At 37.5% G+C, this 23,084-nt stretch overlaps 1 protein-coding gene and 1 long non-coding RNA gene across 4 annotated transcripts in view; one reads left to right on the top strand and one right to left on the bottom strand.

The window, feature by feature from the left end:
• LOC103383822 (uncharacterized) overlaps nt 1–22,189 on the top strand; it is a 125,098-nt gene extending 102,909 nt beyond the window's left edge. The window contains exons 7-14 of one of the 2 annotated variants that reach the window (XR_003050521.1): nt 6,615–6,656; nt 15,865–15,952; nt 16,160–16,247; nt 17,606–17,632; nt 18,467–18,575; nt 19,755–19,784; nt 20,763–20,814; nt 21,035–22,189. This is a non-coding gene — a long non-coding RNA (uncharacterized LOC103383822). The remainder of the gene's footprint in view (nt 1–6,614; nt 6,657–15,864; nt 15,953–16,159; nt 16,248–17,605; nt 17,633–18,466; nt 18,576–19,754; nt 19,785–20,762; nt 20,815–21,034) is intronic. The other variant, XR_522035.3, reaches the window with a different exon arrangement.
• ctnna2 (catenin (cadherin-associated protein), alpha 2) overlaps nt 16,535–23,084 on the bottom strand; it is a 188,176-nt gene continuing 181,626 nt past the window's right edge. The window contains exons 17-18 of one of the 2 annotated variants that reach the window (XM_017035265.2): nt 20,056–20,190; nt 16,535–17,762 (exon numbers count right to left, since the gene is read on the bottom strand). In XM_017035265.2, coding sequence (XP_016890754.1) covers nt 17,475–17,762; nt 20,056–20,190 — 423 coding nt within the window. In that variant the 3' untranslated portion in view covers nt 16,535–17,474. The remainder of the gene's footprint in view (nt 17,763–20,055; nt 20,191–23,084) is intronic. The other variant, XM_017035266.2, reaches the window with a different exon arrangement.

Raw genomic sequence — 23,084 nt, 5'->3', positions numbered from 1 at the left:
CTTATGCAGCAGATGCTCAATGCGTATTATACCTATTTATATACGTTGAAGCTATTTTTTTAATAGCTTTAACATCTATAAATTGGTAACAAGCCTCCACTTATATTATATTGCTGTTTAAAAATGGGCTGCGTAAGCTGATGGGAGACTACATTATTGGAACAAAAAAAAAGCAAAAAAAAAAAAAAAACACTAGGAATGAATAAACTTGTATTTCCTAAGTGATTACACATTTATACTGTACATTATGCTGCTTTTGGTCTTTTACCTGCAAGGCTGCAGAAGTGAAGCACTTCACACTCATTAGTCCAGTGTCACCCACACCCACTCCCTCTAATGACAACTCTCCATCTTCCCTGGTCTATTTCTTCTTGTTCCATTATTATCTTGTACATAATATTATGATTTACTGCCATTTGGTAGCATAGATAGATTGTCTGGATCTTCATTTCATCTGAGTCAACCTTTATATTCAGTTGTGAATTGGAGGCAGGATTTTTAGATTGATTTTTATGTCAAGGGTGAGGAAAAACAGGGTTATAAAAATTATATATGTGAAAGTGTCGTCCAGAAATACGTCTTCATTTACAGTCCAGAATGATTCAGTGGTGAAGCTAGAACTATAATTATGGTCCTTTTCACTAGTGATTGAAAAATGTTTAAAAATAAAAATAACTTGAATTGTTGGATGTGATTAAGTTTGGATGTCACTGTCTGCCTTAAATGCTAAGTTTACACATTACAGGTATGTAGCCCCCTGAAGGCTAAATACCAGAATTCCCCAGTGATCAGTCAGAACTGAAGAAGCATCTTGGATGAGAGGCGGGAAAAAAAACCCTACTTTGTCCAGTTGCTTTCAATGTAACTATTTTCTTTGGCTTAAGTGCTAAGCCAAAGTAACACATAAGTACTTGTACAGAGATGTTTCTGAGCAGATGAGATTTTGAAAGTTGCGGCAAAGACACTATGCGTACTTTAAAGAGAAATCCTAGGAGTATATGAGGTCGCTGTGGCACTGACTGCACTCGGTCATTGAAAAATACAAAAGATTCTTCCTGTAAATGCCCGGCGATGATGTAGTATTCAGTTCAAACACCTCAGAGCACCACTTCTCCAATGCGCTCAAAGCTGCTGTACTGGCAGACCCGCTACGCTCTCCTTCAGCACGTTCACAGCTCGGCGTGAATCCATTCTGCTAAAAGGCTTATAACAAACTTCCACCACTTTGAAAAGTATTCCTCAAAGGCTTCTCCTAGCTGGATGTGAGGAATAGTCACCTTCGAAAAAACTAGTCCCAGTGCAACACCGAGAAAGTGTGTTGTGATCCAATTCACTGCAATCAACCTCTCTATAATAGGATTTAACAGTTAGATACATGTGGTGAAGCAGAGCAACGGGAGTTTTGAATTTTGATTTCAAATTTGTACTTGCGAGTTCTTTAACCCAATTGGTAAATGTTCATTTCTTCAAATTATTTTCCATCTTACTCTTTGGGAATTCAGTTATATTTTGATGATACTTTGATTGTATTATGATAAAGATAATTTGGTAAATGATGCCGGAGATGTATTAATACATCTATTCTTCAGTTCATCCAGTTTTATAATTATTATTTGTACCCTGTACGGCTAGCACACAGATGTTAGCTGCTATGCTAACAACTGACCTAGCCAGAGTGAAGTCCTCGATCACCACATAGATCACGTCTATTGTTGTTTACTGCTAACATGTAGGAGCCAATGTTTCAAACCAGCACACCTGTCAACATAGCATTGATACTTGAACCATGGATTTACCCCAACCAAGAACTTTAGAGTATTTGTCTGCAGTTACCAGTCTTTGAACTGATATCATTAATATATATATATATATATATATATATATATATATAAATATTATATTATTATTAAATATTATATTATTATTAGTATTTTTGCATGTTCTTTCACAGTCTGAAAATACACAGATTGGAGATGTAGTTAAACGGCCTTGAACATTTACATTAAATCTATAGATTTAAATAATGTTTTCTCCGTCATTTGCTTTGCTTGAAGTATCTTCCTGCATGTGCTTGCGTTTGAAGTCTTGCTGCGAATATCACATCAAAAAGTAACTCTTTCTACAACAACATTTGTTTGTTCAAAAAAATATTTAAAAAAACATTAACCGCTCACCAGGCAGAGAATGTCTGCAGAAACATATGTGAAACACGTTGCGTTTGAATTATACAAGAGCAACATTCACAATTCCTTTTTGTATAGGATGGCAGAGCTTTAAAGAGAATGCAAAGTGCAAACCCTCCAGCTAATTCAAGTAGCACCGTTCTCCCTCTCAGACAGTTGATGTTAAATGAGCTGGCTCTCATGCTTCCCATCCCGCTTTTTCCACAGCTTTTGTGGGACGGAGAAATGTTCCTTCTACTGCCAAAAATTAGTGACTCAGGACTGTCTCTGATGCTTTATAAAATAAAGGAGAAAAATGCTGCAGTTTTGTTTTGTAGTCTGCCTTTTTCGGGATGCATTTGCTCAGGCGGACAGCTCATTAATGCCATTTAGGTTCTGAAGTAGCGACCTCCTGGGAAACATGGGCTCCCCCAGGCAAGAAAAATGAAGGAGGGATTAAGGTTTGCTGCAGCAGAGGAAAAAACAGGGGAACTAGTAGAAGATGGATTACAATGAAAAGGCTTTTATAACACATATTCTAACATTCCCTCCTCATTGAAAAGTAATTTAAGCTTTTATGTGTCTTGGTTCAGTAGAACATGGGTTCCCAATCCAGGGCCCCCCCAATCAGCATTAGCTTCTGGCTGGACCCCCTTAGCAAACCAACAGTCAATGCTATAAAGTATGTTAAAGAAACATCAACCTTTAGAATGGATTTTCTTACTTTTCTTTTTGTTTACTAATACCTCCATTACCTCCATTATTTTTACCTCCAGTTTTTAACAGTAACAAATATATAATAATAATAATACAATAATAATAATATCAATGTGTTCCATTTGATGGCATTTCCTACCCAGTCCAAAATATTGACTGCAATATTCAAACAGGAATGGCACAAATAGAGATTATATCTGTAACAGAAAGGTGGAAACAATCTGTATGTTGTAAATGGAGACATCAAGTGTTGGTCCTCATTGAGAACAAATGTGCGCAATGAAAAATGTAATCATATGCAAGTTGTGTGACAATGGCAGTTTTTACGTTTTCCAATTTGACTCTAAATTGAAAAACAAAATGGCCCTGCTGTAAACACTTAGGCGTCCGCTCCGAGAGCTGAATTGGAAATCATACGACTCTTTTTGAATGCGCCTGTCTCCGTGCGTGAGCGTTATTCTGTGTATGAATTCACATCCAACACTAAACAGTGTGTAAAACAGAAATGAAAATGTACAACCAAAGCACATCTGAGTGGAAATGGAATTTCAATTAAAAAAAAAAGCCAACTACGTTTCAGTCAGTTTAAGTTTTAGACAGTTTTTATACAGACAATTAAAGTTAATGTCCCAGCTTGGAAAAACGTTATCCTTCCTGCTTAACATAATGGAAGATGAATGCTCTTTTCCGACTAAATGTAAACATTAAAATGCCTTCCATATCAATTCGACAGTACAGACTAAGAATCTCTGATGGGCAGCCAGGCTAAAAATAATATTTTTGTTGTTTTATTCATACATCACATAGGTGGTGATGATGACATCATCAATGTCTTACAGGCATTGATACACAGACAATACAGATGCTATTCTCTCCTACGATACCATCCTCCTTCCTCTGAACATCAGCTTTCTCTGAGCCATAATGAGCACAAATATCATTACCACCCAGTTATTAAACCGTGACAGGATTAAAGCCATCCTTCATACCAGAAATGCAGGAGAGGCTAAAACTAAAGTGGATTGCTCGTCGTGCTCTTGTGCTGCAGCTTCATCCCAAATTTGTTTTGGCTCTTCTCTGGTACAACAAAAATCCAAGTACACTATTTTGAATGTGAAGCTGTTCCTAATTTCCATTGTTTTCTTCTTTTTGTTGGTGGAGACCGAAATTCAAACACCACAGTCTGTGTAGTCCTTTTATCTGTGGTATTATAGGAGAAGAAACAAAAAAGGTACGGATAGAAAGCTGGTTCTATGTAACAACTGGTGCTAATTGTTTAAAACCAGGACCTGTGACACAGAGGTGTTTGTCAAAGGTAATTCAACATCTCAGCTGGAGTAACACAACGATAGAGCTGAACTATATGTGGTCCGTAGGATATAGAGTTACATGTAGACATCAAATAATGATGTGGGCATGTGAATTTAAATATTCTCACCTTCGGCCTATGATCTGATATATGGGAAAGTCATCTGCCTTTGAGCAACAATACATACTGTACATCGTAGAGAGGGCGGTTAAGATCATAGGTTCAGTTTTTAATGGTTATTGATGAAATGTTTAAAACAGCTCTTTTATACGTCTCTCCTCACACACATACACACACACACACACGGATGGATGAGTGGATGGATGGATGGATGGATTAATACCTTTCACCTCTGACCCTTAAATTCAACAAGCTCGTTATCCTCCAAGGACAATGTCAACCAATTTATGACAAAACACTCCTCCGACTTCTCAGTCAGAGAACCTTTAGATCATTACTGAGCGCAAAAGCACCATTACTAGCAAGCAGCTGTTGTTGTGATGAAGCACTATCACTTTTACTTTTGGGAACAGAAAACAAATGGCATCAAAACAACCAGGAAGTGTAGAGCTCTCTCTGTGCAAAAGCAATTATACTGATCTTTCCACAGCAGGTTGTTATAACACAATTAGTGCTGATTAGATGGAAATGCAGCCTAAACAAATTAGTTCTAACTAGTTTAGACAAAAAAGCTGTTATGCTGCAATTAAAGGATATTACATTGGAAATCGGTATGTGTATTTGGGTATTTCGTAATAAAGTAAAGAAATATTAACAATATAGTATCAACAAAACAGATTCTTTGAAGTGTATATTAAGGTACTAGAATCTTTGCGTTTTCCTCTAACTTGACAAATAGGAATTGTATCATAATGTCCGTTAATCAATTCAAAACACTGCGAACTAAAACTAAACATTAGGGTCCACATCTGTTCTGGTGTTTTTTTTTTTATTTCTTTCCTTCTATTTTGTTCATTTGTTTCCTAAAAAAAGCACATTTAAAATTTGTTTTCTAAAATGTAATTTTGCAGACATTGTAAGTGAAGGACATAAAAAGAAAAACTACTGGCAGTAATGTGACTCACTATAGTTAAATCTGCAGAAAAATGATTAGAGAAAAAAATTAAATAAAAAAATTATATCTATATATATATGGTTTCATAAGAATAAGAGCAACATTTTTAGTGTAGTATAGTGTAGTAATGTCAGTTTTGAATTAAATTTCCACATGTTTTAAATGCAGTCTTAATTCTGACACACCGGGGCTGGAAGATTTAATGGTCTACACATCAGTTATTTTTACCCTTGGCCTGCTGTGCTGTCATTAGCGGTCATAAGGCTACTCTTGGATTCCTTATTTAACACTCTTCCGGGCCGGAGAGCCACAATTTCCTTGAAGGCTCTTACACCTTAACAGCCTGTAACTGCTTAGGTCTTAGCACTATTAAATGCCTTATGCTAACAGCCCCAACCCTGCTACCCTTCAGAACGCCAGGATCTGTAGCCCTGCCGGTCTGCCAGACATAAATGGTTACTATCACTTATGGCTTATGAAATAATGCTCTTTAAATGCATTCTTACCTCTAATGGAAAAAATAGTTTTGACTGCAATGACGGATGGATGGATGGATGGATGGATGGATGGACGGAAGAATGGATGGATGGTTTGTGTTAAATGTATTTGGATAATCAATTTGTAAATTTTTTAAATGCCTTTAAATCACAACTGTAACACTACAAGATAGAATAAGAAAGTAAGAAATAAGGAAAATAAAAAGTACAACTCCTCCAATTCCTTTCTCAGTCTCGTTATCTGTAGCAAGAAGATGAAGAAGATGTTCATGATCTCTGCCTTAAAAATTTGTTCTATTTGAAAAGAGACAAGACAAGCTGTTTTGGCACTCAGAGCATAAAACCTCTTTTTGCTGACGTTCACTCCTACCAGGAAAGTTTGCACCTTATAGAATTCCCCAGGGCTAAGTTCACTCCAACTTACACTGGACTTTATATAATATTATGTAACAGTGGTTGCCAAAGTGAGGTGTGGGGACCTGGGTGTGCATGGAGATATTGGAGGGAGGGACACATCAGTGTAATTCATTTTCACAATATTTTAGACTCAACTGAAATTTTATTTCCTTGGTTGTTCCATAGAAATTAGTGTTTAAAAAAGGCCAGTGGCATTCTGAAGAAAAAAAAAAAGTGGCTATATTGAAAAAGTAGTGGTCTATGAAAGGGGGCGCTGCAGAAAATGTTTGGAAACTACTGCCATATATTAACATAGCTTAACTCAAGGGATCAGGGTCAGGGAGCTATGCCTTGGAAATGTAATAAAATCTTAACAGATCACAGGTGCAACAACATGTTTTGATTTGAAATGTGACTTAAATTAACAAGTTCTTTTTTTTTCTTTTTTTTTTTTACAGAGTGGCCAAGTTATTAAGACACGAATTATGACCATGTTCCAGGTAAGGTCCATATGTATTTCTCCAACACATTTATTGGTCACCAATCTATGATAGGCATCATTTATAAGTAATTACAGTTTATAATTAAGTCTTGTTTTCCCCTTTTTACTCATATTTATTCTCAACAAGCAATCTTCACTGGATTACATGTTTTTTACAGTATTGAATAATGGCACTAACAAAACGGTACTATTGGATTTAACGGACAGTCGGACATTTTATTGTGTGTCCTTCTCTAAGTTTCACAAAAGCTAACAGTACCTTTGAGTGTAATAAGGGTGAATTTAAAAAGTTTTCACAAAACGAACACTTTAAATCTCCACCACAAAGACCATCATTAAACAAACAGGAATGTAGAACCCTCTGCTGAGCACAACATAACTTTACACAAATTCACAATTAGAGTGAATACATTTCAAAAGTTGACAATACCAGGGCTGTTGTAAAAACAAATAATAATTTAGCTGTGAGAAGCAGGGATAATCATCTGGTAAACAAAATCAAAAGAATTTCAACACTTGTTATTAGACACACAACAATATAAAAAAACAGTGATGACATTGTTTGGTGATAGAAATTATAACAGGAGAGGAAGAGGTATGAAGTAAAATCAAAGAAATTAGTAGCATAACAATAGAAAGTCTTAGAGCTAATGTTAACGTAAACAAGGACGTCTTCTGCGTGTAGTCACGTGATGACATATCCATCTGCTCCGCTCATCAAACCATGCCAGCTAGTTGGCGAGTTTTAACAACATACGTCGAAAGCGTGCAACACTATCTTGATAAATTTATGGGTGATGGCAACGTAATCAAGAAGTGCCGTAGGTCAAAGGCGTCGTAAACCGAAGCCCCCATATTCACGTAACAGGGAAATAAAATAAATAAAGTGTGCCATAAACACCAGACACTGAAAAGGGATAAATCACACAGGTCCTCCGCAGCACTTTTGTCTTATGTGTGTGCCTGTGGGGGGGGGAAGACGGGGGAAGGGTGCTCTCACTTGCGCTCTCGTTCACATGTGTGCTTTTGGTACCTGCAGTTAGATTTATTGGATTTGCGGATCTCTCCAGCTGTGCGCTCTGTGGCAGCAGTGGGTTTGACTTAGTTTCTCTGTGGGACTCTGGCAACACTTTGGACTGACCTTGCAATGGAACTGTCACAACTCAGAGTTGCTGTCGTTACTCAATTAGACAGAATTAGGCTCTGGATAACATGTTACTGCCCTGCTGTGCAAACTTGAGATTATTAGGGTGTTGGCAAGGTTTAATTTAATGGGAGGGTAATGGAATGTGACACAACATGTCTTTATTTATGTGACAGTTCTGTGTGTAAGGCCTTAGGAAATCACTTTCCCTGCATCGTTTCAGGTAGAAATGATAAAAAAACAAACACACTTGGAAGCTCTAGTTATCAGTAAAGACAAGGTTAATGGAATGTAGGTTAACCACCTGCACCAGTAGTTACTGTGATGGATCTACTATATGGGTGAATTGCATTAGTATTGAAGTGAAAGTGAATTATTGTCGTTGTGACACAGCACACCACTGCACACAATGAAGTGTGACCTCTGCCATAACCCATGACCTTAGTGAGCAGGGGCAGCCCTGGCTCAGTGTCCGGGGAGCAGCATGTGGGAACTGGTGGATTTAAACTTATGACCTTCTGGACACAAGTTTACTTCCTTAACCACCAGGCCACACTGCCCACTTGCAGATGATTATAATTAGGGCTGTCGAAATAAACGCCTTAATGGCATTAATTAATTTGTGAAGTTTAATCAGATAAAAAATTTGAACAGATTTTAATACCCGAACAGATTGACCTACTTTGTGTATAAAATAAACTTGTGGGGTTGTTCATTGATTCCCAGTATCATGATTCAGAGATTAATCATAAATTCTGAAAGATTCTCAACCATTCTATCAAATATCATTGCCGTCAGTGTGGAAATCTCCGGGCTAATACAAAACTCCTAGTTTGATTAGACATCAAAGTGGCTGCCTATGCAGGGTAACGTTAACTATTTCATCACTCGAATGCTTTTTATTCCTAAAGCTCCATGTAAGCGTAACCTCCTGAGAACAAATATGGACCCCTGCAGATTAGCTATTTGCATGTCTGCCTGCTTCTAAAGGCCAATGTTAACACTGCTAATACTTGCAGGGATGGTAATGGTCAGTGATGGAAAGAAATGTACGTGTTCTAGAATGTGTCTGTCGACTGGTCTCGGCTCCAACAGTGAAGTTGTTCTCCTGTGTCCTTATATAAATCATGACACTTCCTTTGCCATTCTTTTTTGACTGTGCTGGCTATTTTATATGACTATATATGTTAAAATTAGCAAAGGGTATCTTACTATTTACCAGCACATCCCTGAGTGCAGTCTATAACTTTAACAGTGGCAGCTTCAGCTCATTAGGCCACCATCTGGTACAATGGGAGAAGGCGGAGGAATCGTAGACCTCCTACGAGCTCTTATAATCCTGCCGCTTCACACTAGTGGAGATATATTCTGAACGAATAACTCGTTGAGCAAAACACGAGTTTGTCCTTGATGTTTTGTAATAAGTCAATGTACAACAAAGTTTTATGTTTTTTGAAACATTAAATGCAAAACTGTGTGTGGCATGAATGATGCCCTTGAATAAAAAAAAAACAAAAACAAAATGGGAAATCACGTTTTTATCAAACTTCAATGTCATGAAGCAAATCAAGGGCAAGGGCAGGATTCAGTAGACAGAGGCTCAGTGTATGTGGATGTCTCTTGACACAAATGGTTTATGTCACAACAAGCACCAGAACTTTTAATTGTGTGCTATTTTATTTGTCAAAATACTGTTCTATATATGTATACATATATATATATAAAGCAATAATTGTAATTGTCAATTTTTTTTTATTTACATTTCCATAAAAACCTGTTAAAAGGGGATCACCTGCATGACTGGTTCATTCAGAATAGACTGTTTATCACACATGGTCTGAATGTTTTTTTTTTCCTTGTGTTTCTCATTCCATTAAACAATGTTTAAATTTAGCCGTAATGGGCTTTAATGATGGGGCTGCACTGGAATGCTTTTTCCGCAGTGGGGATTCGACACTAATGAAATAAATGTGGCAACAAATCATTGCTTCCACAAAAGCCATGCTTCAATGGCAGTCTGTAGACAGCGGGTGGGCGGCGTGGTAGCTGAGCTTCTGCATGACCATTGGGTGAACTGTTGAGAAGGTGGAACTACCCTTTACTGAGAGAGCTTTAGAAAAATGCATAGGAGCTTTTCTGTATCAGTCCACTGTGGAGTGAGTAAATGAAGTTAAGGATTGTTTGGAGGCAGCTGAGCTGCTGGTTGTTTGTTGTTTGCTAGTGGAAGAATGGGTCTTAAATGGTAAGAAAGCAGTGGCAACGTCCAGCTAATGAATGATTTGAATTGTCTTAGATCAAGATCAAAGAAACTCGTGACAGCATGTAGAAGTTTTGTGAAGAAAAAGGCACAAAAACAAGTCAACTATGAAGTCTATTTAAAGCAGCTTTTTGGTTAATGACAAGTGCATTCGTGCTGAGCTCTGTTAGAATAATCTATCAAAATCTTTCACAATGAAAAATTGTTAGAAGTTTGGTCTTCACTCAGTTACAATTTAGTTCATAAAACTAGACAAGATTCCAGTGTCAAAGGAATTCTCTCTGACAGCAAGTGTGTTTTACTTGAGGTACTTGTAATTATTCTGCGTGTAGATGTTTCAGTAGTCGTTAAAGAAGAAACAGAGTATCTAGAATCAGCATTGGTGCAGAGGGTAGGCATATATTACAGTTTTTGTGACACTATATATTCAACTAAATTTGGCCACAGTCACAACTTATACTCAAATACCAAAGCTTAGCTCCCAGACCAATAGAACACCTAGAAATTGATCCTTGCATTTAAAAATCAACAAAAATTAAAGAAAGTTGAATAATTAAAATATATATATATATTCTTTTCATTTTGTGCATTTAGTAAACCACTATATATATATTATTTTCATTTTGTGCATTTAGTAAACCACAGAATCACTGAGGATAGTTTGAAGGACTAAAGAAGATCCTTTTTAACTTAGCAAAGAGCCTGGTGGTGACCATGATGTAAGTTTTATCCACCCTTAAATTAAAATGAAGACTCTGTTTACCATGCATACACTGTTTTTTAGCAACGCTTGACATAAAATTCTGCTCACTTAACCTTCTCCATTTCCCCTCGTTGAGTTATTTCCTTAAACTAGTGTGTAGTGAAGTGAAGGAAGTGTGTTTACAAGAAAACAATCATAAAGCTTGGCATTTACAGCTGGAAATCATTCGTTCTAGGAGGAAGGCTACGAATCAATATCAAACTATACTTTTGACATCGACCAACGTGTTGTGTTACTGTCAATGTAACAGCCTGCCATCATTTAACACTGTTGCCCTGCCATTACGTCAGACTGGTAAACAACCATTCTTGGCTTTTATTAACGATCTACAACTGATCTAAACATGTCACTGACCAGGAAAGACGAGCGGAGAAAATTAGGATGAAGTCTGTCTGCTACCCGCTCTGTGGGTCATTAGTGATAAACACTCTAATCTCTATACTGATGAGTGTAATTAAGGGGCAGTCAAAACAGATGCATGGGAACAGAAGACACTGGGAACCTTTAATATGTAAGTGGATTAGTCTGCCTTAGTTAGAATGTAAAATTCCACCAACTAATTTTGGTTGTAGAACTTTACATACTGCTGGCTTTCTACATTATACTGTGACAACTAGCTCTGGACAAGTCATTTATTTCTTACCTTTTTCCGACACTGCGAGCTGTCGACTATAGGTAAGGTTTTATTGCCGGCGTATGGCTCTAATGGGACACCTCTCACAGCTGCAGTGCCTACATCTCACTTACTGTCGCCATTTCTTACACTTCTATACTGACAAGAATGAAAGTGACAAAATAACAGCAGCCCTGGTCTCAAATGGTCCATCACTCTAAAGGTCAAGGCAGCACTATAGCGTTGGTCTATTTGTAAACATCTCACCCTACAATGCGCTGCCTGTTGTGAAATGTGGATTTAGTATTTATCAAAGTGAATCACATGGTGGTGTGAGGTCATTATAAAGAGAAATAGTTCAACAGGGAGAACACAAGACCAGGTCGTACGCCTGGGAGAAATCCCTCCCTTCACATGAATTGTTTCCTATAGGTAAAGAGTATAAGAGTGTGACATGCTCAAACTAAAAAATGAAATGTAGCTGTATGGCACGATATTGTTTAATTTGTTACTCTATTCTGTTTGTTTCACAGTATACGGTAACTACAACACATTATAGATATTATATTTGTTTTATTTGTTAATTACTTGTAATGTGTCCTGCACCGCCTTCAGTTCTTATTCCAAACAAATGTTTTTTGTTTTTTTTATTTAAAAAAACACAGTTTATAGTTTATTCTGCATTTTCACTGTTTAATAAGAGTTTAAGAATTTAAACTTGTATGATTAATTTTTGTAAGCATTTCATTTATTTTATTTATTTTATTTTTTTTTCCAAAACTCACTTCGTCCAGATCTACCGTATCGCCTGAAAGAATCCCTGCCAGTTGCTTTATAGATGAGTGCAGATGGAATAATTGTTCTCTGGGGATTTATCGTGTGAGATTTGAGACATGGAATAAGTTGGACTGGTACATTCACTGTGTCACTGTTACTAAGACTTAAAATGTTCCTCTTCAACTAAAAGCTGACAAGTGGAACACTTTTCATATTCACCACGAGATTGAGAGGTTGTGTCTGTGAAACGCTTCGATTATTCACCGTCTACACGGATCACAATTTTGCTTTTATCATCAGTGGTATGGCCAGAAACCATTTACATCATTCCCGTCTAGAGTGGGAGATTAGAAACATAGAATGTGCCAGACAACGTCTGAATACGGGCAGTCACGCTGAAATGCCTTGCCCACTTGACTTCCTCAGGCACATTCCCAGTCTGAGCAGAAGGAAGCGTGCAAACAGAATTACTAGCACGAGGCTTTATAACGACAGACGTGTCGGTCTAACAGAGACTGTGTGTTTCCAACCTTTTTATATAGTGACCCAGCATTCACAGGCACATCTTAAAGATCCACTTTGCCTGATGGCTTAACATGATAAATCTGTAGTTAATAATTTGGACTTCCTGAATATGTGAAAGACAAGCTAATGGTTCAACCTACCGTACAGCCAAATAATTCCAAGGATGTAAATAGTGATGTTTTTCTGATTCTGCTGCCCAGAATACAGTAGCTGATAAAGAAGGACCTGTGCAATGGAGCATGGTACAAATATATAGTCATCATGGACACAGGAGATAAGCTTCACAGAGCACATGACCTCATTATATACTGCCCTCCAATACCCCTCTATCCGTAAACAACATCTAAATAAATAAAGAAGCTACAACTGTGGTTTTTCTCAATTTATCTGCGGTGAGGTGGTAGCAGGTTTTTTTTCCAGTTAGTTTAAGTTAAGTGAATAATGACTTTATTGTGTTCTTTCACTAATGCTATCGCTCATACTGTGGACTGAGTAAAGCAGTGTCTCTGCGGTGCTGTTTTAGAGCAGAGAAAACAACTGTTTAGGTAATAACCCTAATGGCCTTCTGAAAACTTAGTAAACGGCTAAAGAGACACCCATCAGCTTCGATAAAAGATAATTCAACTCTACTTTCCGTGATTTAATGTTCATGTTGGGTAATAAAACAACCGCAGCCATAAATGAGGTCCCTTTACAGCTCTGATGTCCAGCTAAGCAGATGGCAGTCTCTTGTGTTCTCAGTGTCAGAAGGCATCTGACACCCGAGACTAAAAGCCAAAAACCATATTGTAGCATCTGGTTGAATGCAGTTCATCACCATTATGCCTCAGGGAACTTTGTCATTTAACTCATATGCTTACGTCAATAGCTGGTTAGCTATGTTGAATGCATATGCTTACGTCAATAGCTGGTTAGCAGCAGGGTTAGCTGTTCTTGATTATATTCAGTCTCACTGGGAACACACCATATACCATTACTTTATCACCAATCAATGTTTTAATATTTGACATTGCATGCCTGTTAGTTACTTATTCTTTAAAAAGATAAAATAATCAATACCTTCTGGGTGTTAAATCATTTTTCATTTGGATGGTAGACACAGAGAAACACACAGCAGTTCATTCAGCAGCACCACAGCCAGTAATTGATCTCTCCATTAAGTGGACTGTGTCACAACATCTCCCCCGAGGCCCTGCTTTCTTAGGGTACTTTGGATATGCATGGGTGCCTGATGCACGGCCTGTTTAATAGCCATTAAGGGTACAATGTGGATACACAAAAGGTAAGGACCAATCTGCTAAATTGCCCTGTTAAGTCTTGTGTGAGCTGTTGCTGGAACAATTAAACTTGTTGCGTTAGATTTGATTTGATTCACGGGGCATCAAGGTCATGTTAGGAGAAAATAATTAAATGGATCTCTGTGTTTTAAAGGCAGGGTGTGCCGTTCATGGCCCCTCAGGGCTGGACTGAACGGTTTTCTGAAAGAAATACATTGTATCGATTCTTGAAGAAACTGATTCGCTGCTTTCTTTGGCTTGAGGGGAAAATTAACTTGTGTCCAGGTCTCGGAGGTTTAACAGCAGCTATATAGATGTAACATATGAAGCCTGCTCAACAACGTCTATTCTGAAATCTCAAACATTTGTGTTCGTGGCCTCAAGCATTGTGAAATGTCCTGCTGTACTGACTCACGTAGCAAATTTACAGCTTAGTGAAAACAGCTCTTTTCTTTCCTGACGTGGATGTCAGTGGTTATTTCTGGCTCATATACCGGATGTAGAGTAAGTGTAAGTTTACATAAAGATTATTAGGGACGTTGATGTTTTCTTTCCTGTCCTACTTTTTTTTGTATATCAAGGTATAAAGGCACATCAGGTGGCTAGAGATCAGTTAATACTGTAAATACCGTCTATACTTGTTACTTTATTTAAAGAATCAATTAACATATTGCTGGGTGGTTTTCATTATAATCAATAGTTAACATATTGCTGGGTGGTTTTCATTAGCTACAGTTTTAGTTTTTTATAGCTACATTGCCATCAGTTACATGACAAATACATCACTACCTGGTTATGGGTTCCTACAGTGATGAAGGCTGGGTTGCAGCAGGTCACAAGTTGTTACATTATGTAATTTACACCACTCCACACCACTGTAATTTACACTTTACACCACCACAGTGCACAAACTCTCAACACACAACACTCAACTGCGTTGACAATGGAGTTTCACCACTGTTTCCGCTTCACAAACAACATGCCATGTAACTGTTATCTGATTCCTTTCTTTGTGTTTGCACTTTTTCACCCACATTATGTGTCTTTCTTATCTTATTTCACTGTTGGATTAAAGCTGTCACCATGCAAATGTTGGGCTAGTTAGCTTAACTTTCTTTTGTCAGTCAACCGTGGACTTATGGTTGAAAACAGTCTCTGATCAGATGTTGGTTAATTTTAAATTGTGGTTATTTTGATAGGATTTCTTTGCTTTTCCTTCAGATCTTTCTCCTCAGACTTCCTCTCACATTTGCCATTATCTTTGTCCTAATCCAACATATTTTGCAAATGCAATTCCACGTGTAAAGTATGTTGCGAAATGCAATAAAATAACACTGCAAAAAAATGTATTCACCACTTTTTTATTATATTTGTTGACAAAGTTTTCCAAATATGGATAATATCCTTCAGTATCTGTTCACTCTTATGATGTTTTAAAGGATGCTGAGTGTTGGTTTTTCTTTTTGGCATTTAAAGCTTTTTATTTCATTTAAAGTTGATTGGAACAAAACATGTTTTTTTTTTAACTTGACCTAATGTTCTAATTTATGCCATGTAACTAAGGAAACAAACTAGATTCATTGGAGTTTCCTGCAATATTTGGTGAATTCAAAGATTTCAGAACCTTCAAGGTTTAAAAACGATTATATTATATTGATATTCATAAACCTTTCCAAGACAAAAAGTCACTCTGGTTTGGTTTTGTCTATTTGTTATTAGTCGAAGTATACTTGATAAAGACCAAAGACAAGGATGTGCTTTGTTGTTACTTTGCTCTTTTCCCATGATGCTGCACAGAAAGCTCCTCAGGTTTCACAACATTCCTTATTTCTTTGTTTTTTCTTTTACAGATTTGTGTTTCTACTGCAAGCAAGAAGTGACAATGATGAGGGACCATCTGTCTAAGAGAAATCCCGACCAGCTTATACTTACTTCACGGTAAATAACAACTGTAATGACATCTCTCAATTCTCTTAATAACAAGTCAAATGAATGAAAAGTTGAATGACACCGTTGTTCCCTGTCAGTCAGAGGGACAGTTATGCAAACGAAATCAACAGCTTTCTGTGTTTTTCTGCTCATGATTGATTAATGGTCTGTGAAACACTGGATTAACCTATAATAGTAAACTGCCCCTTTTCCCAGATTGGACCAATTTCCAAGCAATTACCATGTCAAAGCAAAGTAATAGGACTTGACCCATGACCAGGAATCAATATCCATGTTCTGACATGTAAGTCTTTTTTTTTTCTTCTTCTTCTTTTAATCTGCATGCCTTGCATAATGAAATAGAATATATATTATTCTCCAGATCAGTGGTTCTCAAACTGTGGTACGTGTACCACCAGTGGTATGCGAGCACTCTCTAGTTGTACGTGGGGAAAATTCACATTTTCACATTTACATTTTCAATTGAATACATCTGAAACATACCATGCACAATTAATACAACACACATAAACATCTTTATAAACATCTTTCTGGTGGAAGCTAATAGTGAAGGCCTCTGCTGCTATATTCTAATGTTGGTCATGGTGGTACTCAGAGAGATCAGTGTTTTCTCAGGTGGTACAGAGTATAAAAAGTTTGAGAACCACTGCTCCAGATCCTTTGATTCAAATATAAATGAATGTGTCTTAATAGTCAAGAAAGAAACGTCGAATGTTTGGTGTGAACTTGAGGGGTTTATTAGAGAAGGGCAATTATAAATGTATGCAGGAAGTTCTAATCTCAAAGCAAACCACAACTAGTCAAACCTCTCGGACTATAATCTATTTACGCTACATGACTTCCAGTCAATGTGGTCATAGTTAGTGATGAGATAATTAAATAAATGAATTTCAAAGGCAATACAATAGACCGTATATGTGCTTTAGAAAAGAACACCATACAGGTTAATAGATAATCATCATGGACAAGAGCATGGACTACTGGGATGCTGATATTTCCTGGTACCTTGACTGTAGATTACTCCTAGCACTACAGCCAGGACAAATACTTCACAACATTAAAAAAGGACAAATATTAATTGAGAGCAAACCGTCGTGGATATATTCCCTTTAGAATGACTTCTTTCCGATAGTTTAAATGAGTATACAAGCAGGCGGTCAGTAGCACATCAATGATATAGCGAGAACACCAACTGCCGCACGTTTGTTTTAAGCGAGACCGTTCCTCCTCTGTTACGTTTCGTTTTCAAACTCCCATATTATGTTTTTAAAGAGACTCTCAGATATTTAGCTACAACAGGAGAGATAAATATTATTGGGTGCGTGCCGGCTGTCTTTGGGCCACAGTGTTCGAAGGAGCTGCAGTGTGGCAGTTAAGTAATACTGTAGTCCTCCTGAGATGTCACCGAGCACAGACACGTCCAACAGGTGGATTAACACAATGTAAAAAGGGACCCCTTTATTTGAATGTTTTTTTTCTAGGGGTGGGGGAGCAGGTATATTCTTTCTTCTTAGAAGGAGTCCATGGCCTTGAATTCACTCAGGGCCTGGACGGGAGAGATGTGTTTTTTCTGGGAGCCTCGTCGCACGCGTGTCTGACACTCCTCAGGCTTCTCTCGTTTGACCAGCGGCTTTTTCTCAGGGGCCTTCATGCGCCAGGACACCACGGGTGAGTTGACCGCTGCCGTTCCGTAAACCTTCTGGTACTTGGTGGAGGCTACATAAGATGCCTTTACTGTGAGGACCACGGCGTTCATCAGGTTCTTGGCCGCCTGGATCAGGGAGGTGGCGCTATCCAGCTGCAAGACAAAGACAGAATGAGAAAAATGAGAAAGCTGGATGTGCAGAAAAAAAAGCAACATTTCATTGTATTCAGTTAGGGGCATTAGAGCTTAATTAGATACAGACGGCACCTAGGAGGCCGGTGCCACGCTGGCAATTAAGCAGGATAAAAACATGGGCATCATTTTATGACATCTTATTTTCGCAGGCCTTAATTAGCGGAGACAAGGGTCAGGAGTACCTCTGTCTTCCTTTGTTTTGTTTGGCTGACATTTAAGGGTCGCTGGCCAGTGAGCGCCCTCCTAACTCATGCTGTGACGAGTCAACTGTGCAGATTTAATGAGCATGGACTCCAGCTGGCCATCATGAAAAGGTTAAAATCTCAGCAGGCCATGCAAAACTCATATAATAAAGACCATAGAGCCCTATGTGATTGTGTGGAACGACGTCACCACAAGACATATGGACTAGCCAAGACAAGTCTGTTATGCTTTTATTATGAAATTAACATGAATGAAAAAAACTATCAATGCACTGCCTTCAGATTTTGTCTAAATATTTTTGTGATACCATGTTAAGAAATTGAGCTTTTTGGCTTTCACAGAATTACATATGATTTTGTACTTGTCTTTTATAGGAGAGTAACAGCAATGTTTACATGATTTTTTTTTTCTTTGCTTGCTAACATTGCTAACGTTCCTCCTTTTTTCCTACGTTTCAGTCGTGTGTCAAGAATGAAAGGATAGTTCCTTGGAGTGCAAAGTCAGGATTTGGATTTTGCAGCCCAGCCGTAAATGGATATTGATTCGACACCCACTCGGTTTAATAGGGTGAGTGTCAGCAAAGTCATTGATTGAGACACACACATGAACACATTTCTGGATATAATGAAAAAAAGAGAGAGAGTTAGAAGTTCATGTGTGTAGTGGATTGACTCCTTTTCTTTAGTTTGAATTCAAATACGTAACATATTACAATTAAATATGCCTTTGGAGTGGAAAATACTACTTGATATGTATTAATAATAATAATAATAATTTGAACTATATTGATCCCATAATAGGGAAATTCTTGTGTTAAAAGCAAGCGTGGGGTTTCTCTGGGAATTGAACCCAGAACTCTCGCTTCCAAGGCAGGCATGCTAACCACTGCACTAAGCTTGGTTATAGAATACAACATCTACAAAATATATATTGAGGATCAATGGAATTAGCAAATGTCGGTGAAGGAATATGGGCTGATTATCTGATATTTCTTTAAGCAGTAATAATAAGAATCATGAGGCATAAACAATACAATTGAAAAACCTCTCTGTGGATCTTTCTGGTATTGTGACATGGTAATTGTTCAGAAATAATTGCATCATCCCTAATATGCCTGACCTTTTCCTGTGGTTCTAGGCAACGTTATCGTATTAAAAACATGAAAAGCACATAAACATCAAAACAACAAAACCCATTTAAAAAATATATTTAGTTCACAAATAAAATAAAATGTGTTAAATATAATCACCTACAAAGTGTTTGAACAAACAAACTCCCTTTCTCTAAAGAATGTTCAACATAGTCAAAATGTTAAATGTTAAAAAAGTAACAATTTGAGAAATCAGATTCATGTTTAAACATTTTACCCATCACCAAAGTGAGCAAGGGGAAAGCTTAAGCTGGGGACAGTGCCATGCTCAGTACACCCTGGTGGACTTGAACCTGAAACCTTCCAGACCCAAGTCTGCTGCCTTAACCACCAAGCCACCACTTGTATGATGCCCTGTGCTACAACTTTGTATATGGAAAGGATTTTAGCTGATTATCTTCACAGACACTGTGCCCCATCTATCCATCTAGAGTTCAATCATTAAAAACCAAAACATAATGTGGGTATTTAAGTTTTTAACACAATTGCAGTTTATTTTACATACACCAGAATCATATTTTCCCCTGTAAGCAACCTTACCAGCTATTTGTAAATAGGATTAATAACGCTGTGTCTGGATCTTGTTTTGTTTTCAGAATGGAGCAGCCAGAACAGGAGCTTCCCAGGTGAGTTTGTTTGTGTTTGTGTGTGTGTCTGTTTGTCTGTGTGTAGAGTAAGACAAATCACAAACAAATTGTTACACCCTTCCCTCCTTCAATAAGCCATTTGTCTGTGTTGTGATGTCTAAACAAGAAGCATAACAAGCGTGCTCTCACGCTGCTGTGCAGTGTGACTGAACACAGCAAATGTAGTAGTTCACTGTCACATTACAGCACCACAGTGTAAGGTATACGTATGCCGTATACTTATAGGAGGCTGAGACATTAATAAACTCACCCCAGAGACAATGAGCTCTCCTCCCAGGTTCTGAACCTCAGCTTTAACCTTGCTGCAGATGTTGAGCTGATGACAGTACAGGGCGATTCTCTGCAGGTAGGCCAGCAGGTCCTGCTTGCATGCTGAATCAGGACACTAAACAGGACAGAAAAAAAAAATAATATTAATCTGTCATTCATCCATCCACTTCAATATTGCTATAGAAAGATGCAAACAAACTAAAGAAGCCTTAAATATATTACAGGCCAAAACGAGTGACTGAAGATACTGCAAAACATCAAGCATATTGGCAGTAATACAAATAAGAGTCGGACCAATATTTAGGAAATCCTGTGCTCAGTCCAAGGCCATATTCCTAATCCAATCAACAGTTAAGTGTACACAAATGGAATTGTGCATCTGAAATGCAGAATGACAACCCATGGAGTGTTTTAGCCTAAAAGTGGATAATAGATGATACATAAAGTGTCGGTGGCAGGTTAGCTCATCATGGCCCACAGAATTATGAAGACTGATGTCACCGTAGCAAGGTTGGTCACAAAGCCAGGCGCTAATGTGTTAATGTGGCTTCCTGACTTCATTTGAAAAAGTCCAAATCTGAAAGTTACAGCACCAGACGTTTGTGTTTTATGTTGCTTTCAACAAACAGAATACCAAACTGGACTGTTGCAGCAATGTCTCATGTTCTACACACTGTTTTGACACAGGTTTCTACTGAACCACATTGAAACACAGGAGGTCGAGGACGGCAGGATACAAGTAAGTTTGTTTTTCTTACTTTCTTACCACTCATGTTGGTATGATGACTGAATGAAGGTTTGCTTTTCAAAAAGCATGTCAAAAACATTCATTACAAATAGAAGTTTGACACAGAGGGAAACAAATCAGTGAAAAAAAACAGCAAGCATCATACATTTAAACATTGTAAACATTTTTTTTTTTAATTCTAAGTTGCTGTGGTAATCTTTCTCTTCTGTAGGGGAGGTTCTGTCATGTTCCTGCTGGCCTTTGTTCAGCACTGAAGAACCCATTCATACAGTGCAGCAAATGGACCAACAAGGGAATACGAGGTCTGTCTCCTCAGGTCTGAAACTGTCACACCATTTGACCCTATTATTCCAACTGGAAGCCTTCCAGGACTCAGCTACGGCCCACTAAGCTCCCAGTGGGTTAAAAACACTGCATCAGCTGCCTAAACACTGTGAGCATCATTTTGCAGCAACACCTTTTTCTAGTCATTAATATTAAACGCTGCTAACTAGGACATTCTGCAGCACAGTGTGAAGAAGTGCACAGCTCATTTCCCCGTGCATGTGGGCCTGGGCAGAAGAGAATGGCAAGTTAAATATCAGGCATGTGATATGAATAAACCCCCTCCAGGACTATCGGCTCCCCCTGCTGCCTTCTCTCCTTTTCAATGAGGAACGGCCTATTGTGCCAAGGCAAATAGTGAATAGAAACAAGTGGTTCCTTTGCTAGTCACAAACAGAAACTGTAACAGTTTCTCTTCTCATGTCTGTTTACATTTATACCTACACATTCGTTGATATTGATTTTTGAGTCCCTGGTGATGAAACTGTAATAATGCTGTAAAATATAACTCTGTAAAATATTGACATGGACCCATCACAGTTAAACAAATATTTAGATGAAAACTTGTAAGTAATCTTTTAAAATAAAAAATAGCCAAATGATGAAAAAAATGAAGACAGGACAGAGCGTTCGGAGTCATATTTAAAGTCAGATCTCTATCATTGTACTGCAAACACACAGTACAAATGCAATACGGATAGGATTTTAGCTGATTATCTCACAGCCACTAAATATACATAGCCAGAATACAGATACAAAATAAAGATGTATTGTATTTTAGAAAAGAGCAGGTTATACTCATTCTTGCATGGTTCAGGTGTGTGTACAGCAGAATGAATCTGCATCTCATTAGTCATTAGTATTTTAATACTAATCTACTTTAATATTGTAATATATTTTTTGCACCATATGCCTTTCTGCATGTTTATTGTACAGTCGTACTATTGTAAGTAACAACGTTATGTACATCGTACATATATATGTATATACAGTACTTCTCTGATGTTCCAAAACCACCAGAAATAAAAAACATTATTTCACCTACGACATCGTGTCAGAAGATTAATTTTGCTCTGAAATAAGTGGCTATGATTTTTAACTACAGTTTCCTGTTTAATGCTGCATGTTTGACTTTATCTATATTTTCTTTCACCTCTCTACAGGACATGAAGCTGCTGTAACCAAGCTGCTGTCTACCTTTTGCAGGCACTGCAGCAAGTGAAATTATGCAGTTTCGGCATTTGAACAGCTCTAAAATATTGTGCAAAACAATAATAAATAACAATGTGTTGTTTAAATAAACACAGGGACCAAATATCATCAGTGCTATAGTGTGAGTTAGAAAACTTTGGATTTAATCCTACAATATTGACGAAAATATTACCGACCCATCATTCATGATTGGCTATAGAAATGGTTCACATTTATACTGTAGTACTTTGGCAGTGTTTAAAGCCTGACAATCTCCTTAACGAATTTCAGACAGCAGAACCTGTGATCTACTGCATGAAAGGCAGGACTCCTCATTACTCGGCCACCTTTTGCATTATTCAAGAGTGCAAAGACCATGGTGAGTATAAACCATTGTTAAAAGTGGTCTTTGTATCCCTCAAGGCCAAAGAGACATTTTTACCTTGGTTTAGACTTAAGAATTACAACAGTGCTCCATGTTGATTTGGTGATTTTTTAGTTTTTTTGAAAAATTACTAAAATGTGATCATTTGTCTTAAAATACATATCTAGGTCCTATTTACGGTTAAAATTCAGAAAAAATATAGTTTTTCAACACATTGACCATTGATAACACTAATTACTTAACAATAATTACTCAAAAATTAATACAAATGCAGAAATTTGCCTTAAAACTAATTTTTTGTGGTTCGACAGAGTTGCTTTTTATTTTTTTAATTTATCTTGCATTTTAATGCGTTTCGGGG

Source organism: Cynoglossus semilaevis, chromosome 9 (assembly GCF_000523025.1).
Source record: "Cynoglossus semilaevis isolate Cse_v1.0 chromosome 9, Cse_v1.0, whole genome shotgun sequence".
Taxonomy (NCBI): Eukaryota; Metazoa; Chordata; class Actinopteri; order Pleuronectiformes; family Cynoglossidae; genus Cynoglossus; species Cynoglossus semilaevis.
This window is presented reverse-complemented; position numbering and strand designations above follow the sequence as displayed.